Source organism: Mandrillus leucophaeus, unplaced genomic scaffold, assembly GCF_000951045.1.
Source record: "Mandrillus leucophaeus isolate KB7577 unplaced genomic scaffold, Mleu.le_1.0 Scaffold95, whole genome shotgun sequence".
Classification (NCBI taxonomy): Eukaryota; Metazoa; Chordata; class Mammalia; order Primates; family Cercopithecidae; genus Mandrillus; species Mandrillus leucophaeus.
This window is the reverse complement of record NW_012110363.1, coordinates 1,728,809-1,748,242: the sequence shown is the minus strand read 5'-3', so window position 1 is coordinate 1,748,242 and position 19,434 is coordinate 1,728,809. Positions and strand designations below refer to the sequence as shown.

Sequence of the window (19,434 nt, the reverse complement as noted above, 5' to 3'; positions counted from 1 at the left end):
CTATTCTTTTCTTTTTTCCTGATAAAATATTTGATTTAAACACTTTTATTTTTCTTTAAGCCAGTTAATTAGAGCCCTTTTATATATTTTCTGTAGTGAAACACTGTGTACATGACATATAAATACATAGACATGTTAGGTATGCCAATAAAGGTACATTTTATAGATACATAAAGATCCTTTTATTATTTTTTTCCTATCTTAGACTTTCAGATTCTTGATAACCTGTTTTGCAACCCTAGGCAGTTTTTAGCTAAATAGCCTTAAATTTGCTTATTAAATGAAACAACTCAGTTGAAAATAAAATAGCAAACTTTGTATCATAAGGTACAGAGAGAAAAAGTCTGTTGGTGCTAGAGGGAGATGCTTTTAATTTTCTTTGAGCCAAATCTAACCTAAACTTATAGAACTCTACCATAGTATTGTATAACGAGACCAGTTTTATTTAGATAAGGACTACCTATATTTTAACTGGCTCTCTAAGCTCTGAGCAGAGCTCACATTGAATCCTGGGTCTCCAAAAAAAGGTAGAATTATTTTGAGGTTAGACCATGTGATGCTTTTACAGTGTGCTTATTTTTTTTTAACAAAGACATTTCTGAGTGTCTAATTACATTCTTCCTTAAAAACCCAAGAGAAGCCTCTGTTGCAATAACTATTTTAGTCAAAAGGTCAGATGAAAACAGAATTCAGTCAACTGAAGGAAAAAAAAACAAAAACAAAAAAAAAAACTTTTGCTCAAAAAAATAGACAAAGTCTTAGGAGAGAAAAACAAAAAAACCCAAAAACCTGAAGGTCTTTTAAATACAAACATGCACCCATGCACACATACACACACACATCTTGGATGTTAACCTTTAATTTAGTTGACTTTGAACCATTGACCTCCTTTAAAAAATTCTTTTTAGATCTCATTACCATATTTCAGCTAGGACAAAATGCTGCTATTTCAGAAGTACAGCCATTGCTCTTTCAGTTTGGTCTGGCTGATAAAAAGGTGACTTTGTTATTTAAATAAAGCCCCTTTAGTAGTCAAAATCAAAAATCTTTCCTTTTTTTTTTCCCTTTTGATTGCTATTTTCTTTCCACTTCAGAGGTCTTGTTCCCCATAATTTAGAGTTCCCCTTTGGATTTAACCAAGTTGAGACGTGCGTTGGACCCAAAATGTGCTGCTAACAGACCTAGCTTTTCAGGGCTGTTACCCCCTGAACCAGATTGGTCCTCTTGTGTTGCAGCTCCCTGGCACAGTGTGTCAGGGGCTCAAGATGTAGGAGGGGTCGGCTCCTACTATGCACCTGCCAGCTGAGATTAGACCCTAAGTATATTCTTCTAAGGGGGATACTTATTTAGAGCCACTACACATTTTAGGGAGCATTCCTCCCAGACACCCCCATGTGATTCTCAGTCACCTGAGAATGCCCCAAAAGGCTTAGGGGAGCAAGGTGCTCTATTTCTTTGGAGTGGAAAATTCCATACTCATGAGTTAGAGGATTCTGAGTTGGTCAAATCCAATGAGAGGAAGAACTAAAACACATACACGAACCCAACAAGACAGAAACAAACAACAAAACAGTTAAGCAAAACTAACAATGATAACACAAATTGTATGATTTCTGAGCGCTCTAAGTTTAAGCAGAAATTAATACCAGCTGGTTGTTAATGCTAACTTTAGTTCTTTAAAAAGAATTTGCAAGAAAGAATCCCAAACCAGTTTTCTCACCTAGTGATGGGGACCAAGCTGAAAACTGCTCTCTGCCGATGCAGAAGCCAACAGGTTCACTTTCCTTGATGGAAGCGAGTGGAAACTCCCACAACAAAAGGATTTTTTTTTTTTTTTGAACAGCGAGTGAACCTCAGACCCCCAAATGAAAAACAATGGATGATCAGGGATCCCTGGAGGAAAGAATTCCTGGACTTCAGCAATCATCCTATTGGTTTGGGCTATAAGGTACCCAAGCTGGTACCAAGCACCGATAGGCTAGCTGCTGCGGGCTAGGTTGCCTTCACTCAGGATCCCTTTGTGGTTACCAGATGTCAATCAAGAAAAATAATGAGACAAGCCTCAATTATTTCAGGACTGCCCTGAGTAGACCCCAGCTTGAAGGTACCCAAGATATTTTCCTTTCACAGATTCAACCACTAAAATATGTCTTAGATGTTTAATTTTCACACACTTTAGACAAAAAGAGGTTGAAATATAACATAAAATATTTAGGATTAGTCAAATGCTATCATGAGATGATAAAACGAAATCCTAAACTTGTATAGAACTGATATAGTCAATTTGCAATTTGGGCAAAAACTTATTTTTGTTTCAGGAGACATTCACTGATAACCCAGCCCTTGGTTTCGTTGATGCTGGGATCATCTTTGCTATCCATTCACCAAAGACGGTGCCACAGTTTGATGGGTTAGGCTTGTTGTCACCTGTGGGAATGCACACAAGGGTAACCATCCGCCAAGTGAAGGTAAATACTGCAGAGAAGTTGAGTCTGAGGAAATTAGGTGGGGTAGTGAATGCATCAAACACATAAGTAATGCTTTTCACTAGAAATTCCTTTCTCCCATACCTGTAAAACACCATTAGAAATTCCAAAATTTCATTTCAGATCCTTTTCCTTTATCTGAAGGTACATGATTAGTGGAAACAGAAACTATATAAGTGAAAGCTGGGAAGCCTATCAAATCCAAAGTAACTTTACATTTCATTAGAAATGGAAAGGGTCATTAAGTATAAAAAGGTACCTAAGTTGCTGAGCCATGATTCTTCAATGAGACTATCTGGGAAGAAGAAAACTAGTGGGAAAAGCAGGAATCTTGGAGTCAGGCTGGTCTGGTAGGTTTCTGTTTGCCAACCACTTACTTGCTCAGTAACTTTCTTTAACTTTCTTCCTGAATTTGCATCTCCTTTCTGCACAAATGGGACAGGGGTAATATTTTCCTTTCATAGTAAGGAAGTTTAAGTGAAGTACTGCAAAGAAAGCACTTATCATTGATAGACACAAGAGACAGCCAACGGCCCCTGGTGAAACTCCACCTTCAAGTCTAAAACAGTCTGAAGGCTGAAAAACTAGACTGCTTGTCTCAGATGAAGTCTGCCCTTTCCCACCTGATTCTTTCTGAAAAATGCCCATCTGCACATTGGGAGGAAGGGGTGGAGCCTTGGGAAGTTTACATTGTTTGCAGTGGGGAGGAGCCTGGCCTCTCCTGTATCTGTGTGGTGACCTGAGATTCAATCTGTGAGGTGGGAAACCTACCAGCAAGACTCTCTCTCACTTAGCTGAGAGTCATTTTTTTTTTTCCTTTTTAACCAATAAATTCCATTTCCTTACCCTTCTATGTGTCTGCGAGCCTCATGTTTCCTGGTCATGTGACAAGAGCTCAGTTTTAGCTGAACTAAGGAGAAAGTTCTGCAACACCATGTTGCCTGGCACATAATAGTTGCTTGTTAAAGGATCTTTTTAAAATGTGATTTTGGTTGCTGTTTTGTAGGTGAGCTGATAACTACACTAATATAACATTTACGTAAGTGATCTTTTTTTCCTTATATGAGTTGATTTTTAGAATACTCAATGTGTCTGACTTTATTAATTCACATTTGGGATATATGTTTAAGGATCACTATTATACTTAGCTTCAGGGAATTTCAGGTCAATAGAGTAGGCAAAATAGACAAATGTAACCAGTTTTGGTTTTGGAAATCCAAGAGCTCTGAGAGTAAAATAAAAATGTGTATCAGCTTCTTGATGGAAAATGGATGTAAATAAATCTCCTGAACCAAGTATTTATCTTATCTTAAGACAGTTCATCAAGAATACCCTTGGGGAGAATGCAATCCTAACATCAAGCTGCAGAATTTTAGCAACTACAGCACTTCCGGTTGCTTGAAGGAATGCAAAGCTCAGCACATAAAAAAGCAATGTGGATGTGTGCCTTTTCTTCTTCCTGGTAAATAAAGACTAACTGCCCCCTTACTTAACTAGACAGTTAAGTGTTTCTTACAGGGTTACAAAGGGTCTGGGAGGAATAGAGTATTGAAATACAAATGGAATATTAAGTATTATTAAATGTAATTACAGATGCTGCTAACCCATTCACAGAAAATTATTATATTCTTAAGCCTGTTCCTTCTCTTTGCAGCCTAAAATGACAACTAGTGACAAAGTCATCAGAAGTTCAGTCCTAAATTTCTTTGAATTTTATGTTTATATTTACTTAATTTGAAACATAGCAAATCAACATGTCACTAAATTGTTTTCCACTCTTATGAAATTCTACACTGGAAAATTATCCACTTGCCAAGTACAACTTCGACTGACAAGTTTTACATTATAAAATCATAGCAGAGATTTCTGGAAAAGAAAATTGTTTTATCAGGGTGGGGCCCCAATACTTACTCCCAAAGGCTAAAATTTGATGGTCTCAAATATCTAAAACAGCACACCAAGTTTTTCTTAATTTTGAAAGAAAAATTAGATCATGGATATGTCTTACCAAGCCTGAAGATTTCACTGTTGCAATGTTGTTTCCTTTGTGACTGTAAACTTACCTTCCGGGGCCTCCTTTTCATACAATTTGCAGCTTTTCCAGAACCATGGGTGAGAGGCAAGCATTCAAGGAAGCAATCGAGCAGGGTGAATAAGAGCCAGATCTCAACTAGGCCGCTCATGCCAGCTCCACAATTTCTCCCCTAGGTGATCTTGAACAAGTGACCTAACCTCTCTACTCTGCTGTCAAATGGAGGAGAGGATAATAATTCCATCTTATAGGGTTGCTGTAAGAATGAAAGGGGTATGTAAGTGGTTCAAATAGTGCCTGGCACAGAATACAGTCTATATAAATGTCAGATATTTTTATTCAGGTCTCTTACATCCCCCTCCCACAGCACATCTAGAAAGATATATTGTAACACAATCTACCTGCCAAAATATTGTAACTGCCCAACGGGCTCACTTTGCCTGCTGCCTAGACAGAACTGATTTATCAAGACAAAGGAATTGCAATAGAGAAAAACTAATTCATGCAGAGCTGCGTGCGGGAGGCTGGAGTTTTATTATGACTCAAATCAGTCTCCCTGAGTATTCTGAGATCAGAGTTTTAAGGATAATTTGGTGGGAAGGGGACCAGTGAACCAGTGAATCAGGGATTCTGATTGGTCAGATCAGAGGTGAAATAACATGGAGTTGAAGCTGTCTTTTTGCACTGAGTCAATTCCTGGGTAGGGGTCACAAAACCAGATGGGCCGGATTTTTTATCTGAGTGGTTCCAGCTGATCATTGGAGGCAGGGTCTGCAACATATGTCAAGCACTGATCTTAGCTTTTATAATAGTAATGTTACCACTAGAAGCATTTGGGGAGGTTTAGAATCTTTCACCCTCCAGCTGCATGACTCCTAAACATAATTTCTAATCTTGTGACTAATTTGTTAGCCCTACAAAGGCAGTCTAGTCCCCAGGCAGGAAGAGGGTTTGTTTTGGGAAAGGGCTGTTATTGTCTGTTTCAGAGCTAAACCATAAAAAACTAAGTTCCTCCCAAAGTTCAGCTAACGCCCAAGAATGAACAAGGACAGGTTGGAGGTTAGAAACAAGATGGAGTCAGTTACGTCAAATCTCTTTCACTGTAATCATTGTTTGAGATATAAATTTTGCAAACGTGGTTTCATTATTTTTCAGAGGTTTCCAGAATCATCACATCCTTCTTTCTAGTATCCAGATTATTGATCTCTGGCCCCTCCAAAAACTGCTGTTCTATGTAAAACTGCTGGCTCTGGCTTTGATTTCTCCTTCCTAATTTACTGGCAAAGTTACTGGAAAGAAGTCTGAATTGTTTCACGCAGAATAAGGTTTACAATTTTAAAATTTATTATTATTAAACAAAAGCCTACTGGCTAATGTGGACCAGAAACTAGGCAAGGTGCTACATAAAACACAAAGAATGATATCTGTATGATCTTTAAGATATATATCAAATGCATTCAGGAATATGATCTTATTTGGTTAGATTCTCACACATACCTTTAAGTCTACTGATATATGAATAAATGGAAGATTCTAAACGTTAAATGAATTCACTGAGGTAATTCCACTAACAATTTGAGGACGCAATCTCCAAAATAGCTTTTCAGATATTGGTTATTTCCAAAATTTCATTGCTCTTTTTGTTTGTTCTTTTTGTTTTCTTTTTTGTGTTCCATCTGCCATCTTTGTTTTTTTTTTTTTTTCTGAATTGTTCTTTATAATGGAAGAAATATTATTGCCAGAGCAAGAAATAATTCAGAAAAATGAGGCTTTTTCCTAACTCAGTGTTGGAGGTAGATTTTTTAAACTTATTTTATTTTATTCATAAAGAGCACTTCCTTATTGTTAGTTAAACATTCCACAAATTGTCCACACACTGTAAGTGGACAATCTCGTTTGGTTATTTTTAAGATTACTGACTAAACATTGTGGCTAACTGCTGAGCCACATGGACTATAGCAATAGACAAATATTGTGTTAAGGCTAAGCGACTAAGGCTTTAGAATCAGCCCTAGGAGTAAACCCAGCTCTGATACATAGTGATTTTACTACGTATCTGACAATCTGACAATCTATAATAGGTGCTTAACAAATATTGGTACTTACCTGCCCCCCTCGCATCCTACCTCTGGAATGGCAGTCTATCAGGAATGTGTGTGTGTGTGTGTGTGTGCGTGTGTGTGTGTGTAAATGGATAGAGGGAGCAGGATGGAAGATATACAGAATGTGCCAAGGTTCCCCTAACTGTGTGGTCTTGAGCAAGCCACTTTCTGAGGCTTAGTTTCTTTATCTGTAAAATGAAGATTCTCATATCGCAGGATTGTGAACAGCGTCAAATGAGATGACAACTGTGAACATAATTTTAAATTTGGAAACTACTCACATTTTAAAATTATTATTCCCACTTGAAGATTTTAGAATAATGTAGACAGACGGAAAGAGGTATGGAAAGAAACGAAAGCATTATTCTTCCTCCCAACACATATTTTCACTGAATACTAACTTGATTCCATAGTTTTGTTTATGAAAGAATAAATGCTCATATAGATGAATGGGTGGGTGGATGAATGGATGGACAGATGTAGGTAAGAAAGGTATTTTTGTCATTAGATCACTTATTTTACAAAATGTAAAGTCTCTATATGTTACACTTATTATTTTTAAGGAAATGGGATAGAATGCGACCTACAAAAGTACTTCAACTGTGTTTCTCCTGTACTTGGTAAGTGCTTAATTTACTTTTGTTTTCAGGATTTATATTAAAGTTGCTCAAAGTAATACAAGACATTAAGTCAAACTATGGATAGCCCAGAAATTAAACAGAATATAGTAAATACGAGAAGATCTTTTTGTAAATGTTCTTAAATAGTAGCTAACAAACACAGGCAGTACACACAAACAAACAAAAACCCTCTGATACTAAGACACATCTGAATTTTCAAATTTTGTTCTTTTTTATAATCAAAATATCCTAGTTGTTTTTTTATTGTTCCACAAATAAAACATGTTTATTGTGAATAGTTAAAATACTACAGAATAGAAAGGAAATCACGTAAAAATAAGTAGAAATTTTATTACTGAGAATTCCTCTCACTGTTTGGGAGTAATCTTTTATTCATTCATTTCATTGTATGTACATGACATATAAAATTTTTTCATAAATGTAATTATAACTGTGCATGCCATATTTATTGGGGGCAAGTTGTTATTAAAGAGCCGACTCTTTTTTTTTTTTTGTTTTTACCTTAACCTGGAGCAATTGCTAGCACTTTAGTATATCCTACCATCACTTTCTCCACATACACATCTCCATATCACTTGAAGTCATGGGTTGTTTTATTAAAACAGAATCCCAGTATATACCCTTCTACACAACGTGCTTTTCTAACCCATTGTGGAAATATCTCCAGGATAGCAGGAATAGATTGAAAAGGTTCTTTTCAATGGTTGTAAAATATTTCAAGGTATGGCTATAGGTAGAAGGAATCTTTTTTTATGTAGACCACAGACTGAACATGCAAAAGCCATATTACTAACCAATAGACTTGAAATGATGTTGCCAGATTTCTTCTGATTCCTTATCCCTGTTGGAGGCTGGAGGGAGAGCTTGGAGAAAAAAACATGCATGCAGTTCAGCAGGGACTGTTGTGGGATAAGGGGGTCAGAAGAGTGTGTGTGTTTGTGTGTGTGAGAGAGTATTATGTACATGAGAGTATATGTATGTAAGTGTGTGTGTGTGTATGTGTGTGTGAGCTTATGTGTGTATGGGATTGTGTGAGTGCATGTGAGTGTAGGGGAAGAGTGGTGGTCTTTACCAGCAGTGCTAAAGAACTAGCAGATGCATGCAAAAGTTATCTCCCAGAGAAGTCAAAGTTAGAGTCTGAAAAACAAACCCAAAGTTTGTCAGTTACCGGGAGGTCTTGGTAAACAACTGGTTCATGAGAACAAAGGGTTTTAGTATCAAAACCAAAGGAAAAACAAGAACCTGAGTATCTAGCTTGGATGAGGAGCAGTGAGAATGGGCACTGGGAGGTGGTCCAAAGGGAAGCTGGAGACAAACACTACCTGCTGCAGGGACTTTTTTCCAGTATGCGTTTGCATGGATAGCCTGGTTGCTCTGAAGGAGCCAAGAGAGAACACTGAATGGAGAACCTCGGGGGTTGATTTGGAAGTGACCGGGCCAACAGAAATAAGAGACTGCAAATACCCAGGAGCACATTTCATACCACTGTGTGTTGAGAGAAATCTGAAGATGTTTAGTGTAAACCTGAGACTTTGGTTTGCAGGGTTGTTTGACTGTCCCTCTCAAAGTGACATGGTGTCACACACTTTCCATCTTTCTTCTGTCCAAATATCTGATATTTTACAGAAATAGACCCAGATACTTCCTGAAAATAATTTCTTAAATCCAGTAAAGATCCCAATCCAGTGACTCAATGAATTCAAAGATAAAAACTTCCAGGCCTTATATTGTGTCTCCTCTGCTACATTCAGAGTAACATATAAACACCATTTGTTGTTGGTAACCACTTTTTTTTACCATTGAAAGTGAAATGATAAACTTTATAAAACTATCCTACCCATGATGAAATATTTCTCTTCTCTGAATTCCCTGTCCTGATTTTCATTTCAGACCACATTGAACTTAAGGAGTTATGTACAGTGGGAACACATAACTCTAGCTGCCCTGTTTCTTGTGAAGAAACAGAATACCCTGCCACTATTTCTTATTCCTCTTTTCCAAGTCAAAAAGCTTTGAAATATCTTTCCAAGAAGTTGAATCAAAGCTGGAAATGCATCAGGTAATCTTACTAGCTTTTTAAACTACTGATAATTAACATAGTTTTTTTTTCTTTATTGAAAACCCTCAAAGACTTAGGAAATGAAATTCTGATCAATCAAGGGAGGCAATAGCTTTTTTCACTGAACTAACAATGAAACCATAGAATTTTAAAAGTAGATAAGATCATATCGTTCAACTCCTTACTTTAATTGTGTGAAGAGGAAAATGATGCTTGTGTGAGTAATTTGCTCATGATCAAACCTTTATTGTCCAAACTGGGGAAAATAATAATGTTGACTGATAACAACGGATGCCTTAAAATGTGAAAATTTCCTACCTGTACGTTATACACTTTGAGTCTTCTAATAACTGTACAAGGTAGATGAAACAGAAATTAATATTCTATTTTTACAGAAGAGATAACTGAAGGACATCGTATTTTAAATGGTTCTGTGAAGGTAGTCAGGGGCCCAGAAACAAGTTATGCCCGAGAACTTTGATGCTGGTCCCCATGTCTTTGCAACCCAGATACATGATTCCATGTTCCCTGATTAACTGAGAATTAAATTAGTCCTCTTTCTGCTATACCATACTGCGTCTTAAAAATTACAAATCAAACTTCATAAATAACTCTTTGTTTTTTAACAGGGAAGCAACTTTAGCATTTCTCTGTGTTTCTTCTTTGTAGTTTTAGGACTAGGACATGAAGCAGCAATATATATAGTATACTGGTGTTTGTAGTTATATCTATTAAAATAAAAATATGTTAACTAAGGTTGATGTACCTTTTCATAGATGTGTACATAATTTGGAAAGCATGCTTTGATTCCAATGTTAGCCTTGTACTTACTTTAATAAAATAAAAAAAAAATTCCCATGTAAACACCAAGATAATAAAGTGGTCTTTACAGATCAGAAAGAAAAAGGATTTTCATCAAAACAGGGCTAATGGAGTGATTCCAAACAGCAGATAAAATGATAAACAGCTGTAAAATGTACAATTATGTTTGTTTACACTTCCAACTCCAGCACAGACATCTATTTATATATTTTGTTTTAATGTGGGAAACTGATTTGCTTTTAATATTGCTCCTGATATATTTAAATATGACTTAGAAGAACATTTCCTGTGTCTTTTGGTTGATGGAAATCTCCTGAGTTTCATAATTATTTAATATGCAGAGAAAGTAGGCACGATTTTGGAGACATACTGGTGAATCAGAAAAGAAAGCCATGTATGAAACAAGAGGATCTTAGGGAATGCTGTTTTTTTCTTTTTTCCCCCCCAAAAACTCAAATTATTCTTGAAACAGGAGAGTTCTCTGATTTCCCCTTGCAGAATGTGCAGAAGGGGTGTGGCTTGCCTGTTCGGTGTCCTCTCAGCTCAAACTCCTATGGAGAGCATGCAGAGGGGCAGGTGCAGAGGCCGGGGGAGCGCTTTGGGCTCCTGCCCCATGACAGTGTCTAGGGGTGGGTGCCTGCAACCCTAGGGTTGCAAATCTCTTTCAGCTTTGCTGTCTACAGATGGCTGGAGGTTTAATCAACTCAATGGACCCTCTGCCTTATCGTAAAGGCAAGGGCCAGTGGGACAGCCTTCTGTATCCCAAGTTCTTGCCCAGTGTCCCAGAAGAATCGGATTACACACGGGCTCGAAGGATGAGGGCAAGATTTTATTGTGTAGTGGAGGTGGCTCTCATTGAGATGGATCAGGAGCCAGAAGGAGGGATGGAGTGGGATTGCGATCTTTGCGTGGAAGCAGGCAGCCTATGGCTAGACTCTTCTCTCTACACCCCCGGCTGAATTCCCCTTGGTGTTCAGATGTGCCTCCTCTTCTCTCTTTCTCTGCTGCATCATTTTGCCATCACTGGTTTGTTGATCTGCTGGTCTGCTGGTATCTTCTGGAGCTTGGGATTTGGGTTTCATATGGAGGCAAGACAAGGGGTGTAGTAGGCCAAAAGGCAACTTTTTGGGTGCAAAACCAGAAATGCCTGTTCTCATTTAGAGCCACCTTATCCAGGCCTGAGGGTGGGCCTTTGCTAGGGAACTGCCCTCTTCTACCCAGTATTTTTCTGTTTCCTGTCCATATAATTATGAATAGTTCTCCAATTAATCTTATCACATAATGTACATGTAGGGACCTTACATGGTTTTAAATAGTGGAGGCCATTACCAGGAAGACTAAGGTGAGCAGCTGAACAAAGGTGGCTGGATTCAGGGATTGTTCAGCTCCTACATAGAGACAGTTAGAAGTCACACATATAATTAAATAACTGGTTTGTGCAAAGGTACTGGAAATCAGAGACTGGCAAATCAGAAAACAGAAATGCAGTTTGTCAGGACGGCAAATGTGAAATATTAGCAGCAGTCATTTTAAAAGAAGCAACCCCTAACTTAATCATGAAGCTGCATGTGTGTCTTCCTGGGACAGAAATAAATGCTACTTCATGGTCAATCCAGGGCCTCACGAGGCTGCTGCTGGACCTCAAAATGTTGAGAGGCTTAGCTTCACCCTAGCAGGCAGTGTGGAGTTTACCGTTGAAGATAAGGGTAAATTGTGTCTGAAGTTAGGCCAACCTCATCAGTAAAACAAGTGAATTTTTAAAATTGTTCTGTTTGAACTTAACAAAGTTTGAAATAAAATTGTATAAAATTATTTCCTTTATGCCAAATTAATTAATTCCTCTAATGTAGCACTCCCGTTCAAGCATCTGGAAGCTCTTTAAAAACTATCTTGTGATAGAATAAAAAATTTAGTTTTTATTTTATAATTGTGCCTCTCCTGACACAAACAAATATTTTTGGAGTTAAATCCTGTTAAATCTTGAACAACTTCACTATTGCCATGAGGCACAGATTCAGTGAGACACAAACGATTGGACAAAACAACTGCCTGAGAGAAGTTGAACAAATATCACAATATTTTTGCAGGGGAATAATTTATCTTCTCTCAAAATTGCAGGTGGATAATGCTTGGAAATGATTATGAATGTTGTGCTTGGGAAATTAAACAATATTATCAGTGCACATGCAAATTAGGAGCACAGTGGAGGTCAAAGAGATTGGAATATTACTAAAATTTCTGGACCTCCTAGACAACTTTATTATTTCCATTACTTTGGGAACTGGTTTATCATTTGTAAATATTACTTCAGTCCCTGATTATCTACTTAAACATAGTACATTCTCCTGTTACTCAGGGTTAAACCAGTGAAAATTAAGTAAACATATTAATGATATATTTTGAATTAAGTATATTTGTAATTATTGATTTCAAAAATTGTAAACATGAAGGAGAGTGATTTACAGCCATGTTCTTTAGGTGTGTTAAAGATCACCACATAATTTAGGAAACCCTGCTGATAGTATCCATTCTTAATGGATACTATTATTATTATTGACATTTTAAAATCAGAAGGTGCTTGGTTTCAGATTCAGCTTATAACACTGAGAGGGTAATATTGATCCATTCATTTATTGGTTTTCATCTTTAATTTGCTCCCTTATTTGTCCATTTTACATATACCTAAGGAACAACCTATTATTTGTTAAGATTCAGGAGTAGTCTAAGCATTAGGGATACCTCAGTGTACAACAGACAAAAATCCTGCCTTGCTGCGCTTCTGTCCACTGGGATGGAAATGGGTGATCACTGTATGTAGTCTTGTCGGATGGTATAAAGCACTGTGAGGCAGTGGCAGCAGAAAAGCAGTCTGGGGAAGCCAGGGTCAGGGAGGGTTGTTCTCAGGTCTGTGGATTATTGTCATGAAAGTCCTTCCTGACAATACTTGTTGAAGTGGGGGTGCATTAAAGTTGGAAACAGAAAGACCAGTTAGCAAGCTATTGCAAAAATCCAGGTGAGAGGTCATGAAAGCTTGGGCAAAGGTGGTAGCTTTGAATGGGGTGAGAGGTCGTAGGAGTCCAGATATATTTTGAAGGTAACACAAAAAATGGGATTTCCTGATGGACTGGCTATGGAGTGTGAAAATTTACGCTATAAATAAGGGAAATGTGAAGGATTTGACTTGGAACATGCTAAAGTTGGAACATCTATTGGACATCCAAGTAGAAATATAAGAATGAACTGAATATATTATTGAAGTTCAAGGTAGGGGTCTGGGCTAGAGAGAGAGAAAGTGAGGGCTTCCAAGAGCATGTAACGAGCTATTAATATCATTTTAAAAGATGTTTAGCCACTCTGGTCACGTATAAAGATTTCAAACAGACATTAAGAAAACAGAGTCTTTGCCTAAGTATACTAATGACATATAGTTAATAATTAGTATTCATTGAACACCCAATATACTTCAGGCTCTGTGTCAATTTTGCATATACATAATTTAATTTCACCTCACTACCACTCTGTGAGCGCAACTCTAAAATCCTGACTACTCATGAGGAAACCATGATTCAGAAAATACAATGTGATTTCTTGAAGGTCATGTAAGTAACAAAAGACAGAACCAAGATTTGAATGAAAATCAAACACACATTTAAATGTTTGTAAATACTTTATTCAGTAGATATTTACATTTAATGCCTTTTTCTAGTTTCTCAGGAATGAGGTACAGAAAAATTATTGGGGAAAATTATTTTTTCTTAAAAACCAACATGACAAAATGCCTTCTACATCCTGCTAATGGTGCTTACTATTAAAAACAATCCTGTGTCCAGTTTAACATGAAATAGCGTATAAAACAAAAATGAATATTACTTTTATTAGATGGGAATTAAACGTAATGCTGACAATCTTAAGCTATATTAACTCTATTTTTTATCCCTAGAGAGAATCTTGTAAAAATTGAAATTAACTATAGTGACCTAAACTATAAGATAACCCAGCAGCAAAAGGCAGTGAGTGTGCCTGAGTTACTTGGTAAGTGTTATTTAATTGCTCCTTATCATTATTATTATTATTATTTATTGATACAGAGTCTCGCTCTGTCGCCCAGGCTGGAGTGCAGTGGCGCGATCTCGGCTCACTGCAAGCTCTGCCTCCTGGGTTCACGCCATTCTCCTGCCTCAGACTCCAGAGTAGCTGGGGCTACAGGCGCCCGCCACCAAGACCAGCTAATTTTTTGTATTTTTAGTGGAGACGGGATGTCACCATGTTAGCCAGGGTGGTCTCGATCTCCTGACCTCATGATCTGCCCACCTCGTGATCCACCTGCCTCAGCTTCCCAAAGTGCTGGGATTACAGGCGTGAGCCATTGCGCCTGGCCTAATTGCTCCTTATTTTTTAAAATTTTTATCAGTTTTTTTCTTTCATATTTAAGATTTAGCTTATCAATGGAGGACAAGAATTCAATTAAACTTGTCATTCAGCTGCTATTTAAATCTGTCATATTTCCACTCCCTAGAAAACACTGTACAACCTCACATGGACTTTTATAAAGAAAAGGCTGGTGGTGTTTCATCTCCACTCACATCAAACTTTACCATTAGATCCCTCATCAAGTGACTCTTGTAGAATGTTTCATCTATCCTACACCTGGGTAAATGTCAGCCACCGTATACCTCCACACAGGGCTCTATCCCACAGTGGCTTAAAAAGAAGAACCTGAGAAAGCAAAATTAGGCGTTTCGTTTACAACCACTGTCTGCTCGCTTGCCTTCTCCACACAGTCCCTAATAAACATAGTGGCTGATTTTCTAGATCTCACCGCATCTTAGAGGAAGCCGTGTGGGAGACAGAAGAAGGGCTTAGACTCAGGCAAAAGTGACAGCAGTCAGACATTGCAGCTGAGACCCTGAATATGGAGGAAATATGTCAATTCGCCAAAGCTCTTGGAGAAGCCTATATTTCATTATTGCACTTTACAAAAACAGAATGGTCCTAAGAATGGCCTAGGGCAATGAGATAATGGCTAATAATGTAATCTATTTATGAAAGTGGTGCTGGAGTAGTCAGATTCAGAGACAGAAAAGTAAAAGAGTTGTTGCCATGGGCCGAGAAGAGGAAGAATGAGGAGTTAAAGTTTAATGCATACAGTTTCAGTTAGGGAAGATGAAAACATCCTGGAAATAGATAAAGATGATGGAATGGCTGCATAACAATGTGAACGTACTTAATGCCACAGTACTGTATACTGTGGTTAGTATGGTAGTTTTTATATTTTATATATTTTATCACAATAAAAAAGCACAAACAGTAAATATAAGTATCAATTTTAAAATATCAAAAAAGGCAATGTTGTGTTAATATATTTTGGTTAAAACCAATATTATGAATGCATAAAAAGAAATACAGTTTTGACACTTGATGTCAAAACTTGCTTGGAAATTAATTTTCTGGAAAACATCATCATCCAGTAGTGCCATCTGGATGACACTTTTCTGCTCTTCATTTCACACCTAGAAGTGAGTTTGTAATTATCTAGAATCTCTAATGAATTTACCTAGATTTTATATCCTCCAAAGTCTTAGAGTTATATGTTTGGAATCAGATTTTATGTTTGCTTTTCTTCTCTGCTTTTTATGGTGATTTGTAGGAATATTGCTTTGATATTACCAATTGCTATTAACTTATTCATATCAAATGCTAAAATACAATTAACCAATCTTCATCTCAGTTATGATGATATTTTGCTTCAACTAATTTAACTTCTGATAATATTTGTTTTTTATGAAAAATAATGACATTGAATCTTTACTGGTTTTATTACAGCAGATCTTGGTGGTCAGTTGGGTCTATTTTGTGGGGCCAGTCTGATCACGATCATAGAGATTATTGAGTATCTATTCACCAATTTCTACTGGATATGCATTTTCTTTTTGCTGAAGATACCTGAAATGACCCAGTGGACTCCTCCACCTCAGAATCATCTGGGAAATAAAAATAGGATAGAGGAGTGTTAATGGTCATTTAGAATAAAATAATTTGTTTTTCTCTTCATGATACCTTCAGATTTATCATGACTAATTCATTGTTATATCACTTTGCCATAGTTTCGAGAGTTCAATAAAAGCCATTAAAGATATATATCTCTTCATAAATATTTCTATTTGTCTTTATCTGCATATATGTGTGTGCGTGTGTATATATATATGAAATAAAGAAATAGGAACTATGTTTTTCACCTTTGTGTTCCCTGCACCTAGAACAGTAAAAATTATATAAAAGACATCTCATAAATGTTTTTCAATGAAAGAATATTGGTATAGTGAAAAAAAGACATTATTTATGACTAAATATGCAAACTAGACCCAATAAACTATACATGAGGAAACAAAATATTTCTTTATTCAAGAAATGGTATGTATAATTTATGCTTTATAAAGTTTTAAAGAATTTTTATTTTCATTAAGATTCAACATACTTTTTTTTTTTCTATTTTATGTGGAGTGTTCTATTGTAAGTGACTTTTGGAGGGACAGAAATCTGTGTTTCCCATACCGGTGGTACTTAACATCTATCTAATTGAAAATAAAGTTATGTGTATGCTATCTTGAAAATACATGGCATTTTCTCATTTTTTTCCCAAGTACTTCTATTTACATATTTAGTCCAGAGGGAAATTCAGGAGTTTCGGTGTTCTCTCTCCCCTTCGGGTAATAGATCTACTTTCGGTCTCTCAGAATATTCAATTAAAGGTGACTTTTAGATGAATTCTCAAACATATTTAAGAAATAATAATAAGTCAAAGAATCTATCCCCTAATTTATTCTCGATGGTATTGCAATTTCTTCCAGATGTAAGAGAATAACTCCTGAAAGTCTTGATATTGTTTTCCAGCTTAATGATAAGCAAGTACTAGTTCCGTGAGAATGAGACCAGTGCAATTTGATGGTACTAACATTAGGAATATGAATATCGCATAACTCAGAAATCCCAATCTTGGGTAAATGGGTAAATACTCTGGAGAAATTCTCCCACCGATGTGGCATGCAGCTTCTGACTTTATTGCAATTCTTCTACTTATCCTTTTTTTTTTTTTTTTTTTTTGAGATGGGGTCGTGCTCTTTCACCTGGGCTAGAGTGTAGTGGTGTGATCTCAGCCACTGCAACCTACGCTGCAACCTCTGCCTCCAGGGTTCAAGCGATTCTCCTACCTCAGCCTCCCAAGTAGCTGGGATTACAGGTACCTGCCACCACACCTGGTTAATTTTTGTATTTTTAGTAGAGATGGGGTTTCACCATGTTGGCTAGGCTGGTCTCGAACTCCTGACCTCAAGTGATTCACCCACCTCAGCCTCCCAACATGTTGGGATTATAGGCATGAACCTCCAGACCCAGCCTACTTATCCAAATATTGGTTCTAATTATAGCCATGTGCAACTCTTTGAATGCAATAACTTTTTTGCTTATCTGTGTTGGTGGATATCATGAAAATTATGCATGGATCTTTTTTTTCCAGTTCATCAGCTATCATTAGTGTTAGTGTATTTTGTGTGTGGCCCAAGAAAATTCTATTTTCTTGAATATAGTGATGCCCAGGGAAGTCAAGAGGTTGGAGACCTCTTAAAAATTAAGCTAGAAGATACTATTCTTTCCCCTTGTTTTCAATATATTGAAAAATATTGAAACAATTTGTATTTTGAGTGATTCATAGAAGGATTCCACAAATTTTGTTGTGTCTAACATAAAATGGGTCAAGTAGCAGAATACAATTGAGAAAATGCTATTTTGTGAACTTGAGGAAGTCTATGTTTTAGGAAGTATTAAGTATCACATATAGCTCACTAATTTATCTTCCAATTCTCCAGTGGTAAGAAAACGACAAATACATATGCGGTTGACCCTTGAACAATACAAGGGTTGGGAGCACCAAGTCCCTGTGCAGTGAAAAGTCCACATATCATTATAGACTCATCCAAAAGTTAACTACTAATAGCCTCCTGTTGACCGGAAGCCTTACCAATAACACCAACAATTAATTAACACATATTTCATTTGCTATATGAATCATACATTGTATTCTTTTTTTTTTTTTTTTTTTTTTTTTGAGACAGTGTCTCGCTCTGTCACCCAGGCCAGAGTGCAGTGGTGGGATCTTGGCTCACTGCAAGCTCCGTTTCCCAAGTTCACTCCATTCTCCTGCCTTGGCCTTCCGAGTAGTTGGGATTACAGGTGCCCGCCACAACGTCCGGCTAATTTAGTACAGATAGGATTTCACCATGTTAGCCAGGATGGTCTCAATCTCCTGACCTGGTGATCCTCCAGCCTCGGCCTCCCAAAGTGCTGGGATTACAGGCATGAGCCACTGCACCCGGCCTATACACTGTATTCTTAAAATAAAGTGAACAAGAAAAAAGAAAATGTTATTAAGAAAATCATGAAGAAGAGAAAACACATTTGCTATTCATTAAGTGGAAGTGGATCATTATGAAGCTCTCCATCCTGTCTTCTTCATGTTGAGTAGGCTGAGGAGGGGGAGACAGGACAAGGGTTGGTCTTGCCATCTCAGGGGTGGCAGAGGTGGAAGAAAATCCATGTATAAGTGGACCAGTGGAGTTCAAACCCACGTTGTTCAAGGGGCAACTGTATTTTGCTTGAAAGAGATAATATGGGGTTGATGTCATGGAAGAGCTAACTAGCTGAGAACAGAGATTATTAAAATTTAGGCCTCCTTAAAGGTTTGGAAAAACAGATTGTTGATCAGTTTGGTTTCTACCAAATACATTTTATTTACAAGGTGACATGCCACTGTTATTAGTATGTACCTACATGAGATAAGAAGCTTAACATTGTATCTTATTATATCCCCTACCATCCTCAAACTGGAATCAAAACACCTTACTAAAATGTGGGAAGGATGTGCTAGAGACATGAAGAGCTGAGCTGACTCCTGAGTAAATACCTTATCTGAATATGAGGGATAGTGGAGGAGGAACACCTTTGAAACGGTTTCTGGGATATGGGGATGAGGATGAAGGTTCAAGGATACTCTCTGACTTTCTCACCTCAAAAACATTTTTCTTATTTTACTGCATCGAGTTGTACCAGATCTGGGATTACATTTGTGTGCCCTGCATCCTGGGAAGAATGACCACGCAAATATTATGCCGATTCTTCAGAAAGTATAAATATACCTAAGGGAACAGATAGATCGAGTGAGGACTCCATATCATGTGACTAACGGAGGGCTGACTGGAAATGCTGACCCACTGCCTCTGGTAGGGATAGTCCTATAATC

The 19,434-nt window shown here is 37.3% G+C and overlaps 1 protein-coding gene across 1 annotated transcript in view; it reads left to right on the top strand.

The window, feature by feature from the left end:
- The window catches only part of ASIC5 (acid sensing (proton gated) ion channel family member 5), a 36,329-nt gene extending 20,041 nt beyond the window's left edge, over positions 1–16,288 (top strand). Inside the window, exons 5-10 of the mRNA XM_011970492.1 lie at positions 2,319–2,468; positions 3,801–3,948; positions 7,184–7,240; positions 9,152–9,320; positions 14,083–14,174; positions 15,966–16,288. Coding sequence (XP_011825882.1) covers positions 2,319–2,468; positions 3,801–3,948; positions 7,184–7,240; positions 9,152–9,320; positions 14,083–14,174; positions 15,966–16,156 — 807 coding nt within the window. The 3' untranslated portion in view covers positions 16,157–16,288. The remainder of the gene's footprint in view (positions 1–2,318; positions 2,469–3,800; positions 3,949–7,183; positions 7,241–9,151; positions 9,321–14,082; positions 14,175–15,965) is intronic.
- The last annotated feature ends 3,146 nt before the right edge of the window (positions 16,289–19,434 follow it).